This window comes from Emys orbicularis, chromosome 1, assembly GCF_028017835.1.
Source record: "Emys orbicularis isolate rEmyOrb1 chromosome 1, rEmyOrb1.hap1, whole genome shotgun sequence".
Classification (NCBI taxonomy): domain Eukaryota; kingdom Metazoa; phylum Chordata; order Testudines; family Emydidae; genus Emys; species Emys orbicularis.
Window position 1 is genome coordinate 337,991,233 of NC_088683.1, and position 20,109 is coordinate 338,011,341.

The 20,109-nt window shown below is 39.7% G+C and overlaps 1 protein-coding gene across 1 annotated transcript in view; it reads right to left on the reverse strand.

Annotated features, from left to right (window-relative positions):
* The window catches only part of ARHGAP42 (Rho GTPase activating protein 42), a 296,892-nt gene that overhangs the window by 50,612 nt on the left and 226,171 nt on the right, over positions 1-20,109 (reverse strand). The window contains exons 8-12 of the mRNA XM_065406329.1: positions 16,715-16,844; positions 13,870-13,970; positions 8,374-8,483; positions 3,473-3,551; positions 2,516-2,555 (exon numbers count right to left, since the gene is read on the reverse strand). Coding sequence (XP_065262401.1) covers positions 2,516-2,555; positions 3,473-3,551; positions 8,374-8,483; positions 13,870-13,970; positions 16,715-16,844 — 460 coding nt within the window. The remainder of the gene's footprint in view (positions 1-2,515; positions 2,556-3,472; positions 3,552-8,373; positions 8,484-13,869; positions 13,971-16,714; positions 16,845-20,109) is intronic.

Below are 20,109 nucleotides of genomic sequence, written 5' to 3' on the forward strand. Positions count from 1 at the left end.
GTTCTAAAACAACAAGGAGTCCAGTGGCACCTTAAAGACTAACAGATTTATTTGGGCATAAACTTTCATGGGTAAAAAACCTCACTTCTTCAGATGCAACGAAATCTTACTAAATCTGCATCTGACGAAGTGGGTATTCACCCACGAAAGCTTATGCTCCAATCCGTCTGTTAGTCTATAAAGTGCCACAGGACTCTTTGTTGCTTTTTACAAATCCAGACTAACACGGCTACCCCTCTGATACTTACTAAATCTTTTAGTCTTTAAGGTGCCACCGGACTCCTTGTTTGTTTTTGTGGATACAGACTAACATGGCTACTCCCTGATACTTGATAACCTTCGAAGAGTGGCAAACTAATTAATGAGCTTGCATTGCTCAAGAAAGTCTTGAGCAGTGTAAGACACGCATTTCTGGAGTGTAAAGCTGGGGCTGGGGGAATTTGCTGGTGTCTCCCTATATACAATTCATGAGTGGCTTGGGAAAGTCTTTATGGAACTAAGATGGGTGTACCTTTGCACACCGATGGTTGAATTAACAGAGCCTGGAGGGGTTTGCTGTTCACTAGCATGGCAGTGTAGGAGACACTGTGGGCAGGAGAGGAAAAGGGGGCACAGGAGCTCCACAGTCCAGATTGCACCCCGGGGCATGGAACAACGTGGAACAATATAAAAATGGGATTACAAGCGTTGGGCTACAAGGACAAAACAAAGAGACCCAGGTGGATAATGGATGAAGTGCTGCAGCTGTTAGGCAAACGTAGGAAGCTGAAGGAGAATAAAAAAGAGGACTAAAGTCTTAGAGCTAAGTACAATAGGCTGCTTAGACAGATAACACAGAAAGCAAAGAGAGACAGAAACAACTGGATAAGCCAACAATATAAGGAAGTAGAAGAATATGTGAAGAGAAATGTGGCACAGGAGTGGAATTGTAAGATGAGAGAACTGAGTGGGACATATGAGTTGAAGATGTTGGCAGTGAAAGACAAACATGAAAAACTGAGCATGAACAAGCAAAGAATACGTGATGGAAATAATATTTTGAAGAGCTGTACAATGTGCGGAACACAGTAGATGAAATGGTTCTAGAAAAGCTTCCCAGCACAAATGAGGGAGAAAAGATGCTGGAATTCTTAGACAAAGAAGTAAATATCTCGATACCTCGGAAGTTTGGAAAAGAAAAAGGCAACAGGTAATGACAATGTAACTGCAGAGATACTGCAAGCAAGGGAGGAACACTTGGTAAATGTGATGCACAAACTATTCAACAAGATTTACAAACAAAAGCAAGTGTCGAGCAAATGGGGGAAAGCGAAAATAGTACCGACCTATAAAAAAAAGGAGATTGGAGTGAGAATAAGAAACCACAGAGGGATCAGCTTATTGAGCGTGCCAGGAAAAGCATTCACCAAAATGGTGCAGAGAAGAATGAAGAGGTATGTGGAAGTGGCTCTTGCAGAACTGGCTGGATTTAGACCAAGATGAAGTATAATAGATCAGTTATGTGTGATAAGACAGATATCAGAGAAGTATACAAAACACAACTGAACCTGTTACAACGACTTTATAAACCTCAAACGCGCTTTTGAGAGCAGTTAGCAGAAAGTTATGAGACTGTATGGCATCCCCGAAAAACCAATCAAGCAGATAGAAAACATCTACAGCAAGTCAATGAGTGCGGTGAGAGTAAACAAGATGCTGACAGAATGACTCAGGATGACTGTAGGAGTAAGACAAGGAGGCATGCTATTGCCCGATTTTTTCAGCTTGGTACTGGAAGCAGCAATGGCTACATGACTGAGAGATGAAACGGGAGGAGTCAGGTTACGTTACAGGATGTGTAGGATAAACCCAGTGAAAAATGACATACAAAAGGTTTAAATATGAATGAAACTGTGAAGCTGGTACAAGATAGAAAGTGTTGGACAGACTTCATTTGGCTCCATTGTTATTGCTGAGCTGACGGATGGGAAACAAAGAATAATAATAATGTGTGTGTGTGTGACACCTGCACAGACGCACATAAAATATAATGGAGTAACTGCATGATAACGTAATGTTTGCACATCATCACAATAAAAGCCATAATATTCCTAAGTCTGAAGACCATAAACAAGTTATCAGGTGCAGGGATATTATTATGTCAGGGTGCAGGTGGTCCATTTGATTTTATATATACATTTATATATAGAACTATGAATATATCTATAGCTATCTAGAGTGACATTATACATAGTGTACTGTTTTGGAACCACATTAGCCAGAAGCATGATTTATTTTATTTTCTCCCAATTTATATTTGATTATAATACAAACATTGAAGACTTTTTCACACCTAATATAACTGACCCTTGAGACAGGATGTACTTTCTTGCAAGTTGACAGAAAAGAGTAATTCTTGACAATACATGAAAATATAATAATGTAATTTGCAACCCTAATATGCCTGAAAACAAGGACATTATACTGTAGGAATCCAGGTATATTTAATAATTTTACATAATTAAAAAAAGCTTACTTTCTTCCTTCTTGCTAATAATGGCTGGTAAAGTGTAAATCTGAAAAAAGAAAACATTGCAATATGAACATTTGTGACTTCCAGGTCAGTTAAGAGCTCTCAAGCCAGTGCAAACACATTTTGCATTAGCATGTTGCATTGGGCAAGCCTTGCTCCTGCCATTTATTTACTATGTAGTCATTGTAAATGAGCTTAACAAGCATAAAACTTAAAATGCTGCCTCTAGCAGGCAGTCTCTCTTATGAGAGTTCAGTTCAACTACACGTTTGGGTAGCTGAAAGATGATAGTGAGTAGCCAGAATTGTAGAGTCTGTATTGTTTACTCTCAGCCCTAACTCCTTGGTTGGACCTTGTTCAGTGAGACCAGGTGCCATCTAGCTCATAATTCTGAACAATCATCTTCTCCCTTTTGGGTCTACATGTGGAGCTGTGCCATTGTATTCAATGGAAATCTCAAGTGTAGATTAATGGCAGGATGAAATCTCAGCTTCTCTCATCAACACCTACCAGCCTCCATCACAGTTTCTTTTTTCTGCAGCACCTTTAAAGGTGGCGATACTGCTGCTCAAAGGCATCACCCTTAAGATGACTTGCTCTCAAATTCACAAATTGTGCCTGTGCACATGTATCCTGTATGCCAACGAAATATGATGTTGGCCGGACTGTCAATATCCCAACTAACATAAGTGACTCAATGTGTGACTACAGATTGAGATATACTATTTTTTCTGCTTCATTATTAATTTAATGATTATCTTATCATTCGTGTTTATTTTACCATATATTTGTCCATAAAGATTGCGAAATACCGTTTGCACGTATGCATTGTGTCGTAAAAGTTTATGTAAACTGTTTCTCCATGTTTGAGATATTTTGAGATGTACAGCAATTTGTTCTTTTCACTTCTGTATACAAGAAATCTGAACTCATAATAAATAATATAACAAATTTCCTTACTGGTTCCTTTCCATCCATAGCTTCCAGCCAAAGTTTCCTGTTGGACTCTGAAAAAGCCTGAAGTGTTATGATCCCATGTCTATTAAAACAAAATATATATTATTTAAACATATTAATTATTTTTCCAACCAATGATATTTAAGATCATTTTAACAGGAAATGTGATCTAGTCTAATCATAATTATTTACTTTTTTGTAGTGCTAGGCATGTATCTTGACCTTTCTGTGTCTGTTTTTTATCTCTGTGAAACTGTGATAATAACATTTACTCTGTCACAAGGGAATATAAGACTTCATTAGTTAACATTTGAGAATCTCAGATGAAATGTGGTATCAAAGTAACTATGAATTGTTTATACAGCTGATAAAAATAAAATTAATTCAGTAGACGTGCCTACTTAACTAATGGAAGAGGCTCTGTAGAAATGGGGTTTATTAGTGATACAAAAGCACACACACCTACTAAAAACTCAGTGTAAATATTACTTATATATATAGTCAGCTGTATAAACAATTCATAGTTCCGGATCTAAGTCTGCATCAGTGAGCTACTTTAAAAGTGATGGCAGTCCAAAACCTGGCAAACATGGAGCGTCAAAGAAAAGCCCCTTGAAGAAGCTTTGCTCTCACCTGTCTAGGACCTATCTATTCAAAACTTTTGACACCTTGTTTGAACCCACAGTCTTCCTTTGCCAAATACAGAAATAAAAGATACTAAATTTATACTAATTATCCCCCCGAGTACTCTCACCACTTAATTATAACATTTTTCATGAAGGACATTGGAGAATATGAAAATACAGATATACACAAACAGAGCTCCACGATACTGAAGAAGAAATGAAAAGCCTGCCTCATTAAATCAATATTGGATGTTATTCTACAAATTATGTGCTATCTCAACCATGAGATATCAAGAAGCTACTGGGTGAAATTCTACAGCCTGCATTATGCAAGAGGTCAGATTAGATGATCACAATGTTCTCCAATAGCTTTAAAATCTGTGCATCTCTACACATCATATATATTTAAAATGTAAAGCGTAAGTTATAGAGTCAAACCAAAACAGGGATGGGGAGGGGGATACATATAAAGAGTCCTCCCATTGAAATTAGGAAGGTCATGTCATTTGATAAACATTTTCTACCCACACACAATGTTTCATAAAACATTTTAAACTAGGGGAGGAGGGATAGCTCAGTGGTTTGAGCACTGGCCTGCTAAACCCAGGGTTGTGAGTTTATTCCTTGAGAGGGCCATTTAGGGATCTAGGGGAAAGGAAAGGACAGGACAGGACAGTGTGGCCTGAAAGGCCTCTGGTGTAGATGGCACACCAGGTACCAAGTGCCTCTGCTGCTTTCCAGGGTGGCAGGTGGGTCTTGAAGTAGGCTCAACAGGAGTCAGAGCCTGGCCACCATCTGGAGGGGAAGAGCTGCCCCATGCAGGTCTTTGCTCTCCACCAGCTCTCTCTTTCCCTTCATGGGACATAGGAGAACACCCACTCCCAGCCTTTCTTTGCTTTTTTGCCAGTACTGGGGATGGGGATCAGTGGCACACTCCGCACCGAGGCCATGGTGCTTGGAGCAGAGTCTGATCTTGTCGGCTCCGAGGCCAGTGCAAGGGCCGACTCCATAAGGAGTGCTCTGAGATCAATGTCCCACTCCTTCTCGGTCTGAAGCCTGAAGCTCTTGCAAATGCAACACTTGTCGCTCATGTGGTTTCCCCTAAACACGTCAGGCAGCTTCTATGGGGATCACTGACTAGCACAGGTTTTTTGCAACAGTCACAAGCTTTGAAGCCTGTTGATGAGGGCATGCCCCATCCCTAGGTTGAGTCCCATACAGGACTAACTATTCCTAGCTTAACACTAAGGGAACTATTAACTATACAACATTAAACAACTATATACAACAAATTCACTACTAGATACAGTAGAGATAGGAAAGCTTGTCAAAGCAAGGAGACATTCCAGCACTGTCACTGGCGGTAAGAAGGAACTGTGGCAGGGGGGAGCTAGTGACACCCCTTATACTGGCTGCAGTACAATAAAGATAAGTGACTATTAGAAGAACTTCTTATAAAAATCTGAGCTGAAAACTGTTGAGAACAACATCTAAGTAAAATTGAAATTGTTTCACTTAGATGTGTTGCTTCCTGATAACAGTTTGAAAGTTTTCATATCAGATTGTTTCTTTCATTTAGTGCAGTGGTTTTCAATCTTTTTTTCTAAAAAATTTCAAATGGAGGTGTGGTCCTCTTCGGGAATCTTAGACAGTCTACGGACTCCAGGGGTCCCAGGACCATAGGTTGAAAACCACTGATTTAGTGAGATGTTCACTTCAGTCTATATGTTGTCTTATCAGCATTTGCAACATCTCCATATAGATTCTGAGTACTAGGTGGGAGAGGATTGAGTCTCATGAGATGAGAGGTTTGGAGGTGGAGGAGGAGTTGCTCATAACAGTCCTTTCCAGGTCTTTAAAGACTTTGTTGTACCTTATAAACTGTATGAGTAAATAATTATTCAATGAAGGCCAAACCCTGCAAGTTACCAAATGTCCTTCCTCACTGACTGAAATTGATCACTGTTGAGGATACTCAACAATTCTCAGGATTACATCTAAAAAAACCTTAAGCCTAATCTTTAAAATCAGTACACAGTAATTTAAAGTCAGTCATTAGCAACTTTGTATTCTTCCCAATTCCCCTATGTTTTAATAGTGTATAAATTAAAATACATGAAACTGCAAGAAAGTATTTTATCATTACAAATATATTTGACATCAGAGTCTCCCTTTCACAGAGGAAGCCAAGTTTCAATTTATGTCATCCAGAAGTGATTAGTGCCACTCTTTGCATATGGGCTGCCTGCCAACTGATCATTTCTCATTATCATGTTGACCACAACTTTTTATCTCCTCTGCTGACTCACACAAACCTCCACTTGTTTCCTGTTAAATATGGAACCAATTTCAAAACTTGACTTCTTGTCAGTCTCTGAAAGGTCTGTCTCCTCTCATAATAGTATTTTAAGCAACCTTGTGAACTAGTGTGCTTTCAACTTTTTTGTCTAAATTTTCAGAAAACATTTAGATGTAAGCTCTCTGTATTTTAACTTGTTAAAGCAAATCAAAATAAACAAGACTTGTTAAACCAAGTTAAAATTAACAAGTTTTATTCCCAAAGTGTATAACTCCATTTAAAGAGAACTGAAAGAATTTAAGATCTTTCTAAAAATTTAAGGACAAAACTCACTTTTTAACTATCTTACAGTAGCACTACCATCATTTTGTCTGATAAAGTTAGTTCTGATATATTTTGATCTTTGAATTTGAACCACTCTTTGATTTTGGTTTTCCAAAACAAAATTGTAACCTATGTTGTTGTTTTTTTAACAAAACCAGAACAAGAACAACCCAGTTTTGCCCATATTTCTGAAATTAAAGGGCACCAAATATCAAGTAATTTATCCCAACATATCCCCACCCCAAATTTGTAGTGCTAATGACTGCATTTTACCTATTAATATAGGACTTCAGATTACAGGTATATTTATCTTTCACAAGCACAAAATTCACCACAAAATTAACATGTTATAAAATAGTGACACTTCTGCATAATACGTTACTATTATTATTGTAGTCACAAAATATTTCTTAGAGAAAGATCAGGAAAGATTTATATAAATAGTGTGAATTTACTAATTCTGTTTATTTCACCATGATTCAAGGCAGATGTTTATCCACCTTTTCTCTCATGTCCACTAGCCTGAAATTCTTAAAAAAGAACAAATATTACTTTCACTGAGTATTTGCATTCCCCCCCAAATGCTGTAAAACTGTTCCTATTCATTTCATACAATTAAATATTTCCAGTAGTACCTGGAGAAACACTTGTACAGCTATTTCAGCATATGGGAAAAAATAAACTTTCTTAATTTTAACTTTAATAGGTAGAAATATATTTAACTTCCACATAATTCATGTATAACTAGAAACTGTGGAACAACCAATTTGAGAGAAACATGGAGTGTATGTGTGAGAGAGAGCGCACATTTTTTTAGATATTTATCACATGGGCCAAAATTCTAAAATTAGCCTCCTTAATAGAATCATAGAACTCAAGGTAGGACTAAGTATTAGCTATACCATCCCTGACAGGTGTTTGTCCAACCTGCTCTTAAAAATCCCCAATGAGGGAGATTCCACAACCTCCCTAGGCAATTTATTCCAGTACTTGAAAACTGTTATGTCCCCCTCAGTCTTCTCTTCTCCAGACTAAACAGACCCATTTTTTCCCAATCTTCCCTCATAAGTCATGTTTTCTAGACCTTTAATAATTTTTGTTGCTCTTCTCTGGACTTTCTCCAATTTGTCCATATCTTTCCTGAAATATGGCGCCCAGAACTGGACACCATACTCCAGTTGAGGCCTAATCAGCGCGGAGTAGACGGAAGAATTACTTCTCGTATCTTGCTTACAATACTCCTGCTAATACATCCCAGAATGATGTTTGCTTTTTTTTGCAACAGTATTACACTGTTGAATCATATTTAGCTTGTGATCCACTATGACCCCCAGACACCTTTCCGCAGTATTCCTTCCTAGGCAGTCATTTCCCATTTTGTATGTGTGCAACTGATTGTTCCTTCCTAAATGGAGTATTGCACTATAAGTTTATTAATTGAACTATAAGTTTTCCAAAAAACAGATATGGTTAATTGTGCATGGATAATACACACATGTAATGTTATTTGTTTTGTGGTCAGAAAAATAGGTTTTGAGCAATTAGGAGCACACATTTGAAAGTTTGGCCTTATACGGGCATAGTTCTTATGTAAATACATTTACATACACTTTATTAAATAATTAATAATGTTCTTTAAAAAAAGAACCTCAAACCTTTCAGATACTTCAATATCAAAACAGAAACGTTTGTCAATTGAATCAGTCTTTCTCCGGATGCAGGATTTTAGCTTGAATATTTCTGGTGAGCTTGTGACAAGGCCATTCTGTAAGACATACAAAAAAAGAAAATCAGCATGCAGAGATTACATTGCGAACAGGGAGTTTCGAGTGGGAGTTCGGAAGGGGAACCGGAAGGGGGCAAGGTACATTTGTCATTCTTTAAAACCTTTAAACTAAACTATAATCAAAACTTCTTGATTTAAACAAAACCCCTCTCATTAACATAGGTAGCTGTAGGAGAGAATGCAGGCAGAAGCCCAGCAGCAGAGTGGGGGCTATCCTGTTTATTGCGCTCAGTGTAGCATGTATGATTACCTGCCCTGTGGGCGGGTGGCGTATGTGTGCATTCAGTACAAGGAGCTCCTGGCCCTCAGAGACCGCATATGGGGTTTGGAGGCCAGGGTGGCAGAACTGGAGGAGCTAAGGGAGGCAGAGAGGTATGTTGATGAGGCTTTCCGGGACACTGTAGAATTGTCCCACCTCCCGTCAGACAGCCCCTGCACAGTTAAGAGGATGAAAGGTTCAGGGAAGGAGAGCAATCAACAGGAGCAGAGCGAACCTTCCCATAGTTGGGACCCTCCTTCCAGATGATGTTGGGGTATCCTCTCGCACTGAGGTTACCTCTCCGGGGGAGGGAACTCCAGTCATTAGTTAAAGGCAGGTGTTAGTAATGGGAGATTCAATCATTAGAAACATAGATAGCTGGGTTTGTGATGACCGGGAGAACCATATGGTGACTTCCCTGCCTGGTGCGAAGGTTGCCGATCTCTCGAGGCATCTAGACAGACTTATGTGTAGTGCTGGGGAGGAGCCTGTGGTCGTGGTACATGTAGGTACCAATGACATAGGGAAGGGTAGGAGAGACGTCCTGGAGGCCAAATTTAGGCTGCTAGGGAAGAGGCTGAAATCCAGGACCCCTATGGTGGCATTCTCAGAAATGCTCCCGGTTCCACGCGCAGGGCCAGGTAGTCAGGCAGAGCTTCAGAGTCTCAATGCGTGGATGAGACGATGGTGTAGAGAGGAGGGGTTTAGATTTATTAGGAACTGGGGAAACTTTTGGGATGGGGGAGCCTATACAGGAGAGATGGGCTTCACCTAAACCAAAGTGGAACCAGACTGCTGGCACTTAACATTAAAAAGGTTGCAGAGCAGTTTTTAAACTAAGAGATGGGGGAAAGCTGATTGCTGCAGAGGAGCACGTGATCGGACAGAGACTTCTCTTAGAGGAGAGTCTATTGATAGAGATTCTCTAGGTTTTAGTCAGGAGGAGAGGATAGAAGAGGATAAAGTATGGGCCAGATCAGAGAAGAAACATTCACATAAAAAAGAATCTGACACATCAGAAAAAGGCAGACAAATAAACGGTGACAAGTTTTTTAAGTGCTTGTACACAAATGCTAGAAGTCTAAATAATAAGATGGGTGAACTAAAGTTCCTCGTGTTTAAGGAGGATATTGATATAATAGGCATCACAGAAACCTGGTGGAGTGAGGACAATCAATGGGACACAATCATTCCGGGGTACAAAATATATCGGAAGGACAGAACAGGTCGTGCGGGCTGGGGAGGGGAAGGAGTGGCACTATATGTGAAAGAAAATGTAGAATCAAATGAAGTAAAAATCTTAAATGAATCCACATGTTCCATAGAATCTCTATGGATAGTAATTTCATGCTCTAATAAGAATATAACAGTAGGGATCTATTATCGACCACCTGACCAGGACAGTGATAGGGACGATGAAATGCTAAGGGAGATTAGAGAGGCTATCAAAATAAAGAACTCAATAATAGTAGGGGATTTCAATGATCCCCATATTGACTGGGTACATGTCACCTCAGGACGAAATGCAGAGACAAAATTTCTTGATACTTTAAATGACTGCTTCTTGGAGCAGCTGGTACGGGAACTCACAAGGGGAGAGGCAATTCTCGATTTAGTCCTGAGTGGAGCGCAGGATCTGGTCCAAGAGGTAACTATAACAGGACCGCTTGGAAATAGTGACCATAATATAATAACATTTAACATTCCTATGGTGGGAAGAACACTTCAGCAGCCCAACACTGTGGCATTTCATTTCAGAAAGGGGAACTATGCAAAAATGAGGGGGTTAGTTAAACAGAAATTAAAAAGTACAGTGACTAGAGTGAAATCCCTGCAAGCTGCATGGACGCTTTTCAAAGACACTAGAATAGAGGCCCAACTTAAATGTATACCCCAAATTAAAAAAAAACACAGTAAAAGAACTAAAAAAGAGCCACCATGGCTTAACAGCAATGTAAAAGAAGCAGTGAGAGATAAAAAGGCATCTTTTAAAAAGTGGAAGTCAAATCCTAGTGAGGTAAATAGTAAGGAGCATAAATACTGCCAAATTAAGTGTAAAAATGTAATAAGAAAAGCCAAAAAGAAGTTTGAAGAACAGCTAGCCAAAAACTCAAAAGGTAATAACAAAATGTTTTTTAAGTACATCAGAAGCAGGAAGGCTGCTAAACAACCAGTGGGGCCCCTGGACGATCGAGATACAAAAGGAGCACTTAAAGATGATAAAGTCATTGCAGAGAAACTAAATGAATTCTTTGCTTCAGTCTTCACAGCTGAGGATGTTAGGGGGATTCCCAAACCTGAGCCGTCCTTTGTAGGTGACAAATCTGAGGAATTGTCACAGATTGAAGTGTCACTAGAGGAGGTTTTGGAATTAACTGATAAACTTAACAGTAACAAGTCATCGGGACCAGATGGCATTCACCCAAGAGTTCTGAAAGAACTCAAATGTGAAATTGCGGAACTATTAACTATGGTTTGTAACCTGTCCTTTAAATCAGCTTCTGTACCCAATGACTGGAAGATAGCTAATATTTAAAAAGGTCTCTAGAGGTGATCCTGACAATTACAGATCCGTATGTCTAATGTCAGTGCCGGGCAAATTAGTTGAAACAATAGTAAAGAATAAAATTGTCAGACACATAGAAGAACACAAATTGTTGGGCAAAAATCAACATGGTTTCTGTCTTACTAATCTATTAGAGTTCTTTGAAGGGGTCAACAAACATGTGGACAAGGGGGATCCAGTGGACATAGTGTACTTAGATTTCCAGAAAGCCTTTGACAAGGTCCCTCACCAAAGACTCTTATGTAAATTAAGTTGTCATGGGATAAGAGGGAAGATCCTTTCATGGACTGAGAACTGGTTAAAAGACAGGGAACAAAGGGTAGGAATAAATGGTAAATTCTCAGAATGGAGAGGGGTAATGAGTGGTGTTCCCCAAGGGTCAGTCCTAGGACCAATCCTATTCAATTTATTCATAAATGATCTGGAGAAAGGGGTAAAAAGTGAGGTGGCAAAGTTTGCAGATGATACTAAACTGCTCAAGATAGTTAAGACCAAAGCAGACTGTGAAGAATTTCAAAAAGATCTCACAAAACTAAGTGTTTGGGCAACAAAATGACAAATGAAATTTAATGTGGATAAATGTAAAGTAATGCACATTGGAAAAAATAACCCCAACTATACATACAATATGACGGGGGCTAATTTAGCTACAACTAATCAGGAAAGAGATCTTGGAGTCATCGTGGATAGTTCTCTGAAGACGTCCACGCAGTGTGCAGCGGCAGTGAAAAAAGCAAACAGGATGTTAGGAATCATTAAAAAAGGGATAGAGAATAAGACGGAGAATATCTTATTGCCCTTATATAAATCCATAGTATGCCCACCTCTTGAATACTGCGTACAGATGTGGTCTCCTCATCTCAAAAAAGATATACTGGCATTAGAAAAGGTTCAGAGAAGGGCAACTAAAATGATTAGGGGTTTGGAACGGGTCCCATATGAGGAGAGATTAAAGAGGCTAGGACTTTTCAGCTTGGAAAAGAGGAGACTAAGGGGGGGATATGTTAGAGGTATATAAAATCATGAGTGGTGTGGCGAAAGTGAATAAGGAAAAGTTATTTACTTGTTCCCATAATATAAGAAATAGGGGCCACCAAATGAAATTAATGGGCAGCAGGTTTAAAACAAATAAAAGGAAGTCATAGCGCACAGTCAACCTATGGAACTCCTTGCCTGAGGAGGTTGTGAAGGCTAGGACTATAACAGGGTTTAAAAGAGAACTAGATACATTCATGGAGGTTAAGTCCTTTAATGGCTATTAGCCAGGATGGGTAAGGAATGGCATCCCTAGCCTCTGTTTGTCAGAGGGTGGAGATGGATGGCAGGAGAGAGGTCACTTGATCATTACCTGTTAGGTTCACTCCCTCTGGAGGGAGCACCTGGCATTGGCCACTGTTGGTAGACAGGATACTGGGCTGGATGGACCTTTGGTCTGACCCAGTATGGCCATTCTTATGTGATTGATATCATAGAATAGAATATCAGGGTTGGAAGGGTCCTCGGGAGGTCATCTAGTCCAACCCCCAGCTCAAAGCAGGATCAATCCCCAGACAGATTTTTGCCCCAAATTACCCCCTCAAGGATTGAACTCACAATCCTGAGTTTATCAGGCCAATGCTCAAACCACTGAGCTAGTCCTCCCCCATTAAGGTCCTCTGAATATTTACACACAAGCGTAAACCCGTCTTACTCTGCTTAAATTTAAGCATGTGTATAATTGCTTGCAGGGCTTAAAATTATACAAGCATATTATACAATCATTTTTATCTGTCATATATATATATTGTAAGAGACAACATTACTTAATGTACTTCCTCACATAATTGTTTACCATTCTTCAGACAGTTCAACATAATATATTTAATAAAATGTCTAATTATGAAAGTTTGCTTTGAAAACTCTCTCTCTCTAAGTAAAACTATTGGTATTTATCAAGTCTGAAAATGGCCCAGTATCTACATACACCTCTACCCCGATATAACCCAACCCGATATAACATGAATTTGGATATAACGCGGTAAAGCAGTGCGCTGGGGGGGGGCTGCGCACTCCGGTGGATCAAAGCAAGTTCAATATAACACGGTTTCACCTATAACGCGGTAAGATTTTTTGGCTCCCGAGGACAGCATTATATCGAGGTAGAGGTGTATTTATATCTGATATGATTAAATGTCAATCAACTTTTAAGCAATAAAAATGAGGATGTCTAACTCATATTTCTGTGCTAAGTATTGTAGTTTTCTTATATGTTCGGAGATACCACAGAAATTGTACTGTATTTAGCATGTATGGTATTTAGCATGTAAATGAGTTATGGAAAAAGTAGATATTTTCATTTTAAATACTTAATATGACCTTTATTTTTTTCATAAGTAAAATCATTTGTTAATCATTTTGTTGATCCATGACAGAGGGCATTTTGTTTACCCTAACTTGCCTAATATATTATTTTTTCCTCGTAAGTACATTGAGTAGACAATATAAAATACACAAGCTGATTCTCATGTGTATACTAAGAGATATGTCAAGATACTACTCACCACTTTCCCACCAGACTTTGTTTCAGCTGCACTCATTGTAAATGTTTTTGTCCCTTTATCGTAAGTACAGTAATGTTTTACCCAGGTAAATCCAAGGGGTCCTAGATGAAAGAAATGTAACAATTTTTTAAAAAAAAATCTCGGTGGACATTTTACCACAATTTTATCATGTTATGGATACATGTTGTCTCTCTCATTTGTATTTCACAGGCAAATATTAAGCTGAGTCAGCAGCAAATCAAAGAGAAAAAAAAAGTTGTCTGTTTTACTTCTGAACTATAAACACACTCTTATGGTGCTTTCACCACATTTTTTATGCTGGCAGCATTTTCACCAACTTTCAAGTTATATCAGAAGGGGAAAATTTTTCAAATCATTTTAAGGCACCTAAAGAAGGTCTGATATTGAAAAGTGCAGAGCACCTGCAGCTCTCATTCATGTCGACTGTAGTTGGAGATGCTTAGCATCTCTGAAAATCAGGCCACTTGTGTTTGAGTGGGTAAGTACGTCTTTATGGAGGCAAATACTTGGCACCCAGCTTTGAACATTTTAGCCCACACATGCCTGATTTGTGACATTATACTTGTTATTTATAACCCATTGTCCAAGTGAATACAATCCATTTTAAATGCAATTTTATTCTTTCCTGGCATCGTCTACAAATATTATCAAAACTTTGTTCTGAGGGATACCTAGTGCTCCTTTCCTCCAACCCATACTCACCATGCTATTTCCACAATATATTGTTATAGCATTTTACAAATTTGCTTTTTGGGAGAAATGAAATACCTCATTGTTTCATAGCCCAACAGTATCTTTAACCTCTTGTGTGGTACTAGCAATAAACATGTATAGTATTACATTCAGGAATGGCAAATATTAACCAACCATTGCTTTTGGACAGCATACATAACTGGTTGTGGGAAGCTAAAGCCAGCATGATAAGGAAATAAACAATTAGCACCTTCATCTCTGAGGCAGAGATTACAGACCTTCTGACTTTTCCCCAAAATAAACTAATGATCAAATCCTTTTTCAGTGAGAGGATGTCAAGTTGGCCTCTCACCATTTAATGAAACACTTCATGTGCCTGACATTTCACTCCTTTCTTGCTCTGCCATTAATAATGCCCAGTATATTTCCACTTAACACTGGTTTTTATTATTATTATTATTCAATTAAAGTATACATGCTCTGCTCAAACCTCATCTATGCTACTGCTATTGCTGCTAAAAATCAGCAAGGTTAAATAAGAACAGAACAATGGCTCTCTCCTTTTTGCTCATATATGTTAATAGGAGTTAAGGCCAAGATTTCAGTGGGAAAGTCAATTATCTATAACACACTACAATTCCTTGAAATGGTTTTGGGAAGGCAGATATCCTCGTGACTGAATCTATACTAGTCTTTGGGTAAGACCAGGTATGATACAGGAGATTCTAATGCCAGATGCCAAGTATTTTAATGTTAGACACAGAAATTAGGAATGAATCAAAATTGGATTTGTATTCAAATAAATACCAGCATTTTATCATGATCTGTATTTGTTAGATCACCAAACTTGCATGCACACATACACATCTCAAACAAGGTCTCCCTACTTCTCCAGCTTCAGCCAGGCCCTCATCAAACAAAGCACTGCATAGCACACAGGACTGAAATTGCTTTACTAAGCGGTTATAATGAACTTGGTGCAGCTCACTCAGCCCGATTGTCAGATCACATACAGCTTTTAATCTCTCTTCTGTCCTCAGTGTTTGGTATCCAGGGCTGTTCACTCTTGTAGTTTGGGTCAAACTGCTCTATGGTTCATTTCATATGGTCTCTGATTCTATTTCTCCTTCACATTGTGATGTATTGGATGACTCCTCTAAGGCTAGGTCTACACTACGGGGGGGGGGGGGGGTGTCGATCTAAGATACGCAACTTCAGCTACGTGAATAGCGTAGCTGAAGTTGCATATTTTAGATCGACTTACCTGGCTGTGAGGACGGCGGTGAGTCGACCGCTGCCGCTCCCCCGTCGACTCCGCTTCCGCCTCTCGCTGCGGTGGATATCCGGAGTCGACGGCAGAGCGATCGGGGATCGATTTTATTGCGTCTACACTAGACGCGATAAATCGATCCCCGATAGATCGATCGCTACCCGCCGATCCGGCGGGTAGTGAAGACGTGCCCTCAGTGTTCTTGGTTAAGTCCATTAACTTTTTATTCTATTTGCTTAACCTCTTTGGACCCTGCTTAATTCCAATGCCTTTTCTTATCACTTGCGCATAGATGTGCTATAAATCTATACCTCTTTATCAGGGTTCTCCAGTTACCTTTGTTTTTGTATTTCATGTTGTTTCTCTCACATATCAAATTGGAAGTTATACTTTGTTTTGCTTCTAAGTCTCTACATCTTATGCTTTGCCCCCAAATGTCTCATGGATTGGACACTGGGTTGCTCCCTAGAACTCCTTGATCACCCTATATCTGTGAGGATCTGCTAGAGGCACTGGGGCGTTTGGGAGGCATAAGACTGCTGGCTTTCAAGAGACACAAGTGGTGGCAGGGGGTCACCTGAGGCATGTGAGAGTGCTGAGAGGCCAGTCTGTCAGTTTTAAAGAGAAAGGCCTCTAACAAATCAGGATACTTTTTTTTCCAGCTTATGATTAGTTGGGGCCAGACAGCTCCTGGGAGAGTTCCCTGTGGGCCAGTCTGACCTTAAATACAAACAAATCAACAAAACAGACATGAAACCTGCCTTACAATTTACCTGGAACAATTTACTTGGCATCCCCTACAAGCTGAAATGCAATAAGGCAATCGTCAAATACTGGTTGTACACAGATGTAATTACTCACGTTTCTCCTGCACATAGAGATAGCCTTCCATTGTCCACTGACTGGGTGGTTGGTAATCCTGGTTGGCAGATTTCATTCTCTGCATCAGTCTCTCTACTTCCTGCCTGGTACTTTCAAAATTATTTCGTGTCTAAGGAAAATAAAACGAGCAAAATCATACTAGTAACTTACTATTTCTGAAGTATCTAAGACTATAAGTATAGGTATTATTACTACCTCTACTACTACACTGGCATATGCTAGTACATTCACATTTAAACAAACCGGGATGCTGCTCCAAAGGAAATTAAGTTATTAACCCTAGACATACGCTATCCTCATTACTACTGTGTCAGTGGAGCACTGAAAACCTTGACTTAAACCCACAAAAGTCAAGGAAATTCAGAGTGAAGAGCAGGAGCTAGATCAGTGGCTCTCAACCTTTCCAGACTACCGTACCCCTTTCAGTAGTCTTATTTTTCTTGCGTACCCCCAAGTTTCACTTCACTTAAAAACTTACAAAATCATACATGAAAATACAAAAGTGTCACAGCACACCATTACTAAAAATTTGCTTACCTTCTCATCTTGACAATATAATTACAAAATAAATCAAATAGAATATAAATATTGTTCTTACATTTCAGTGTATAGTATATAAAGCTGTATAAACAAGTCATTTTATGTATCAGAGGGGTAGCCGTGTTAGTCTGAATCTGTAAAAAGCAACAGAGGGTCCTGTGGCACCTTTAAGACTAACAGAAGTATTGGAGCATAAGCTTTCGTGGGTGAACGCCCACTTCATCAGACACATTTTATGAAATTTTAGTTTGTACTGGTTTTGCTAGTGCTTTTAATGTAGCCTGTTGTAAAACTAGGTAAATATCTAGGTGAGTTGATGTACCCCCTGGAAGATCTCTGCGTATCCCCAGAGGTAGATGTACCCCCGGTTGAGAAGCACTGTGCTAGACTTCACTGAAAGTACACTCAGTATCTTGCAAGATCTAGCCCTATCTGGTCAAAACATACAATCAGATATTTGCATGTTTGTGAAAATTACACCTTGTTCCTGCAGCAAATTTTAAAAGGTCAGTAAAAATAATCCTAATCCTAGTACTTAACTGGTATATACTGTATTATATTTTCATGTACCGAAATTAACTAATTAATCCTCACAAGGTCCCTGTGAAGTAGGAACAGTATGTACTAAACTAAAGCTGAAATTTACTTAGCCCATGTCTGTACAGCACTTTGAAGATGTAAAGCACTGTAAGTAAAGCACTGTAAGTACTGTAAGCTCATGCCACTGTAATTAGAAAACAATAAGTGATTTAACTGACAAAAAAAAAAATTAAGCCCCATACATTCATGGCTTTAAGCATTAGTATAATCACATGCAGGTTGAAGCACTCTTCTCTGAGGCAAATTGTGTTTAGCTAGGTAGCGAAGTCTAAAGAGGCAAGGTTCCTCCAAGAACTTTTAAAGAAAACTTTTTCCTAGGGAGAACAAAGGCCCAATCCAAAGTCCACTGAAGTCATTGGAATTCTGGCCATTGACTTCAATGGGCTTTGCATCACGGCCCCTATGCCCCTGAAACCAGGAAGGACCCTGTTTTCAGTGCTCATCCATATGTCACTGCTGATGGGTTTTTTTTAAACCAAGACAGCGTTTTGTCTCAGTTCTTGTCAAACCAAGCAGAGTGGCCACCTGAAGGAAGTGGCTGGCAAGCTGATCCAGTGAAACTGACATCAGGCTGGGTGAGAACATGTGGACTCTTCAGGACCTATCACTTCAGAAAGGGCTGTCACATCTTATTGTTGTCCTTCCCTCTATCAGGTCACCCAATGAACAACCCTCTTGAGACAGCCTTCCCTCATGCAGAAAGTGTGATTCAAGTTCAGTCTGAGACTGGGCACTGCTGTGAGTGATGAGTCTACAGGCAGCTCAGTCGATTCAAGCTTCTGCTCAACTCCTCTACATTGCAGGTGAGTATTGGCCTGTGAAAGGGGCTATTAGAGGAAAGAACAAAAGGGGAAAAGGAGGCAGACCAAAGGATAGAGTGGATGTGATGGAGTGAACACATGTTGCAGAGGATGAAGGTGAGATAGCAGGGCAAAAGGTAGGGAGGGAAGATGAAAGAAGCAGGAAAGAGGAAAACAAAAAGAGAGAAAACTAAAGCATTGAAAATATAAGACAAAGGAGTGGACACCATTTTTTCTCCTCCACTTCCTCGTCTCTTGAGAGCTTCCTATATGCCTCCCTGATCACCACCACACCCAACTAACTCCCCCCTCTCTCTCCTGCAGGAAAACCATCGCCGTTTTCTGTTCATCACCCTTTTGCTTACATAATTTTAAGTGTCTAGCTTTCACATGTTTTGGGGGGGGGAAATCAAAAAGGTTTCTTCTTCTCGCTGCCTGACCCAGAGCTATGGCCCTGCAGATGTCATCCCACAAGCAATTTAAAAAAGAAATTAAACAATTATTTAAACAAGAGAAAGAGGTGAATGTGTTTTTACCTAATGGTAAAACAGGAGAAACAATTTAGCAATTCTGGTTCTCGTGGCACATTTACATAGAAGGTGTTAACACAGTCTCAATTTATTTTTTATCTATCTTTGGTCCATTATCCTAGACCCAGACTGGTGGAGCTCTCCCATACTTTAAACTACTTAAGTTACTGGACTGGAGCATGGGTATTTTCTCATCCCTGCAGTGAAGCAAGAGTGACCTCTTGTGCCTTTAACAAAAGTGGCAAATATACGATTTGGAAGAAGAAAAGATTGTGAGGACTTGCGGACAGAGGGGGACTTCTGTGTGCAGACCTATGTGTGAAGTGAGGGCAGTGTTAGCGATCACCACTCTATGTCCTTGGACAGTGCTCTCCATGGGTTTCAGGATCCACATGTGGGAGCAGGCATAAAGGAGGATAGAAGGGTTGGGGCCAAGTGAGATACACATTGTATCTCACATGAAACCTAAGAAGAATACATTAATACAGTCCTGGGCAAAATAACCACCATACTGTGGAGTCCCTCACCCCTAAGGGAGTGGTTGCAGGGGCAGCAGCTAGCAGTAAAAGTCCTGTCAGCACATCTCCCCTGGAGCCATGGAGACCAGCAATTGGCCTGTAGGCTGCAGGTTTGGGAGAGGTGATCTCTCAGGTAACTAGAGCCAATCCCCTGGATGACTTTCAGTATCAAGACAGGGACTTGGAAGTACACTCCATATTCAATGGGGAGTCAGTACAGACAACAGACCAGCAGGGCTAGTGGATCATGGAAACCTGTGGTGCTAGACAGATGAGCTGCTGCATTCTGTACATGAAGCATTTCCTGGACATAGGCCCTAAGTTAGGAAAGCACCTGAGCACGTGCTTAAGTCCATCTCTATTCAAGACAACTTAAATATGAACTT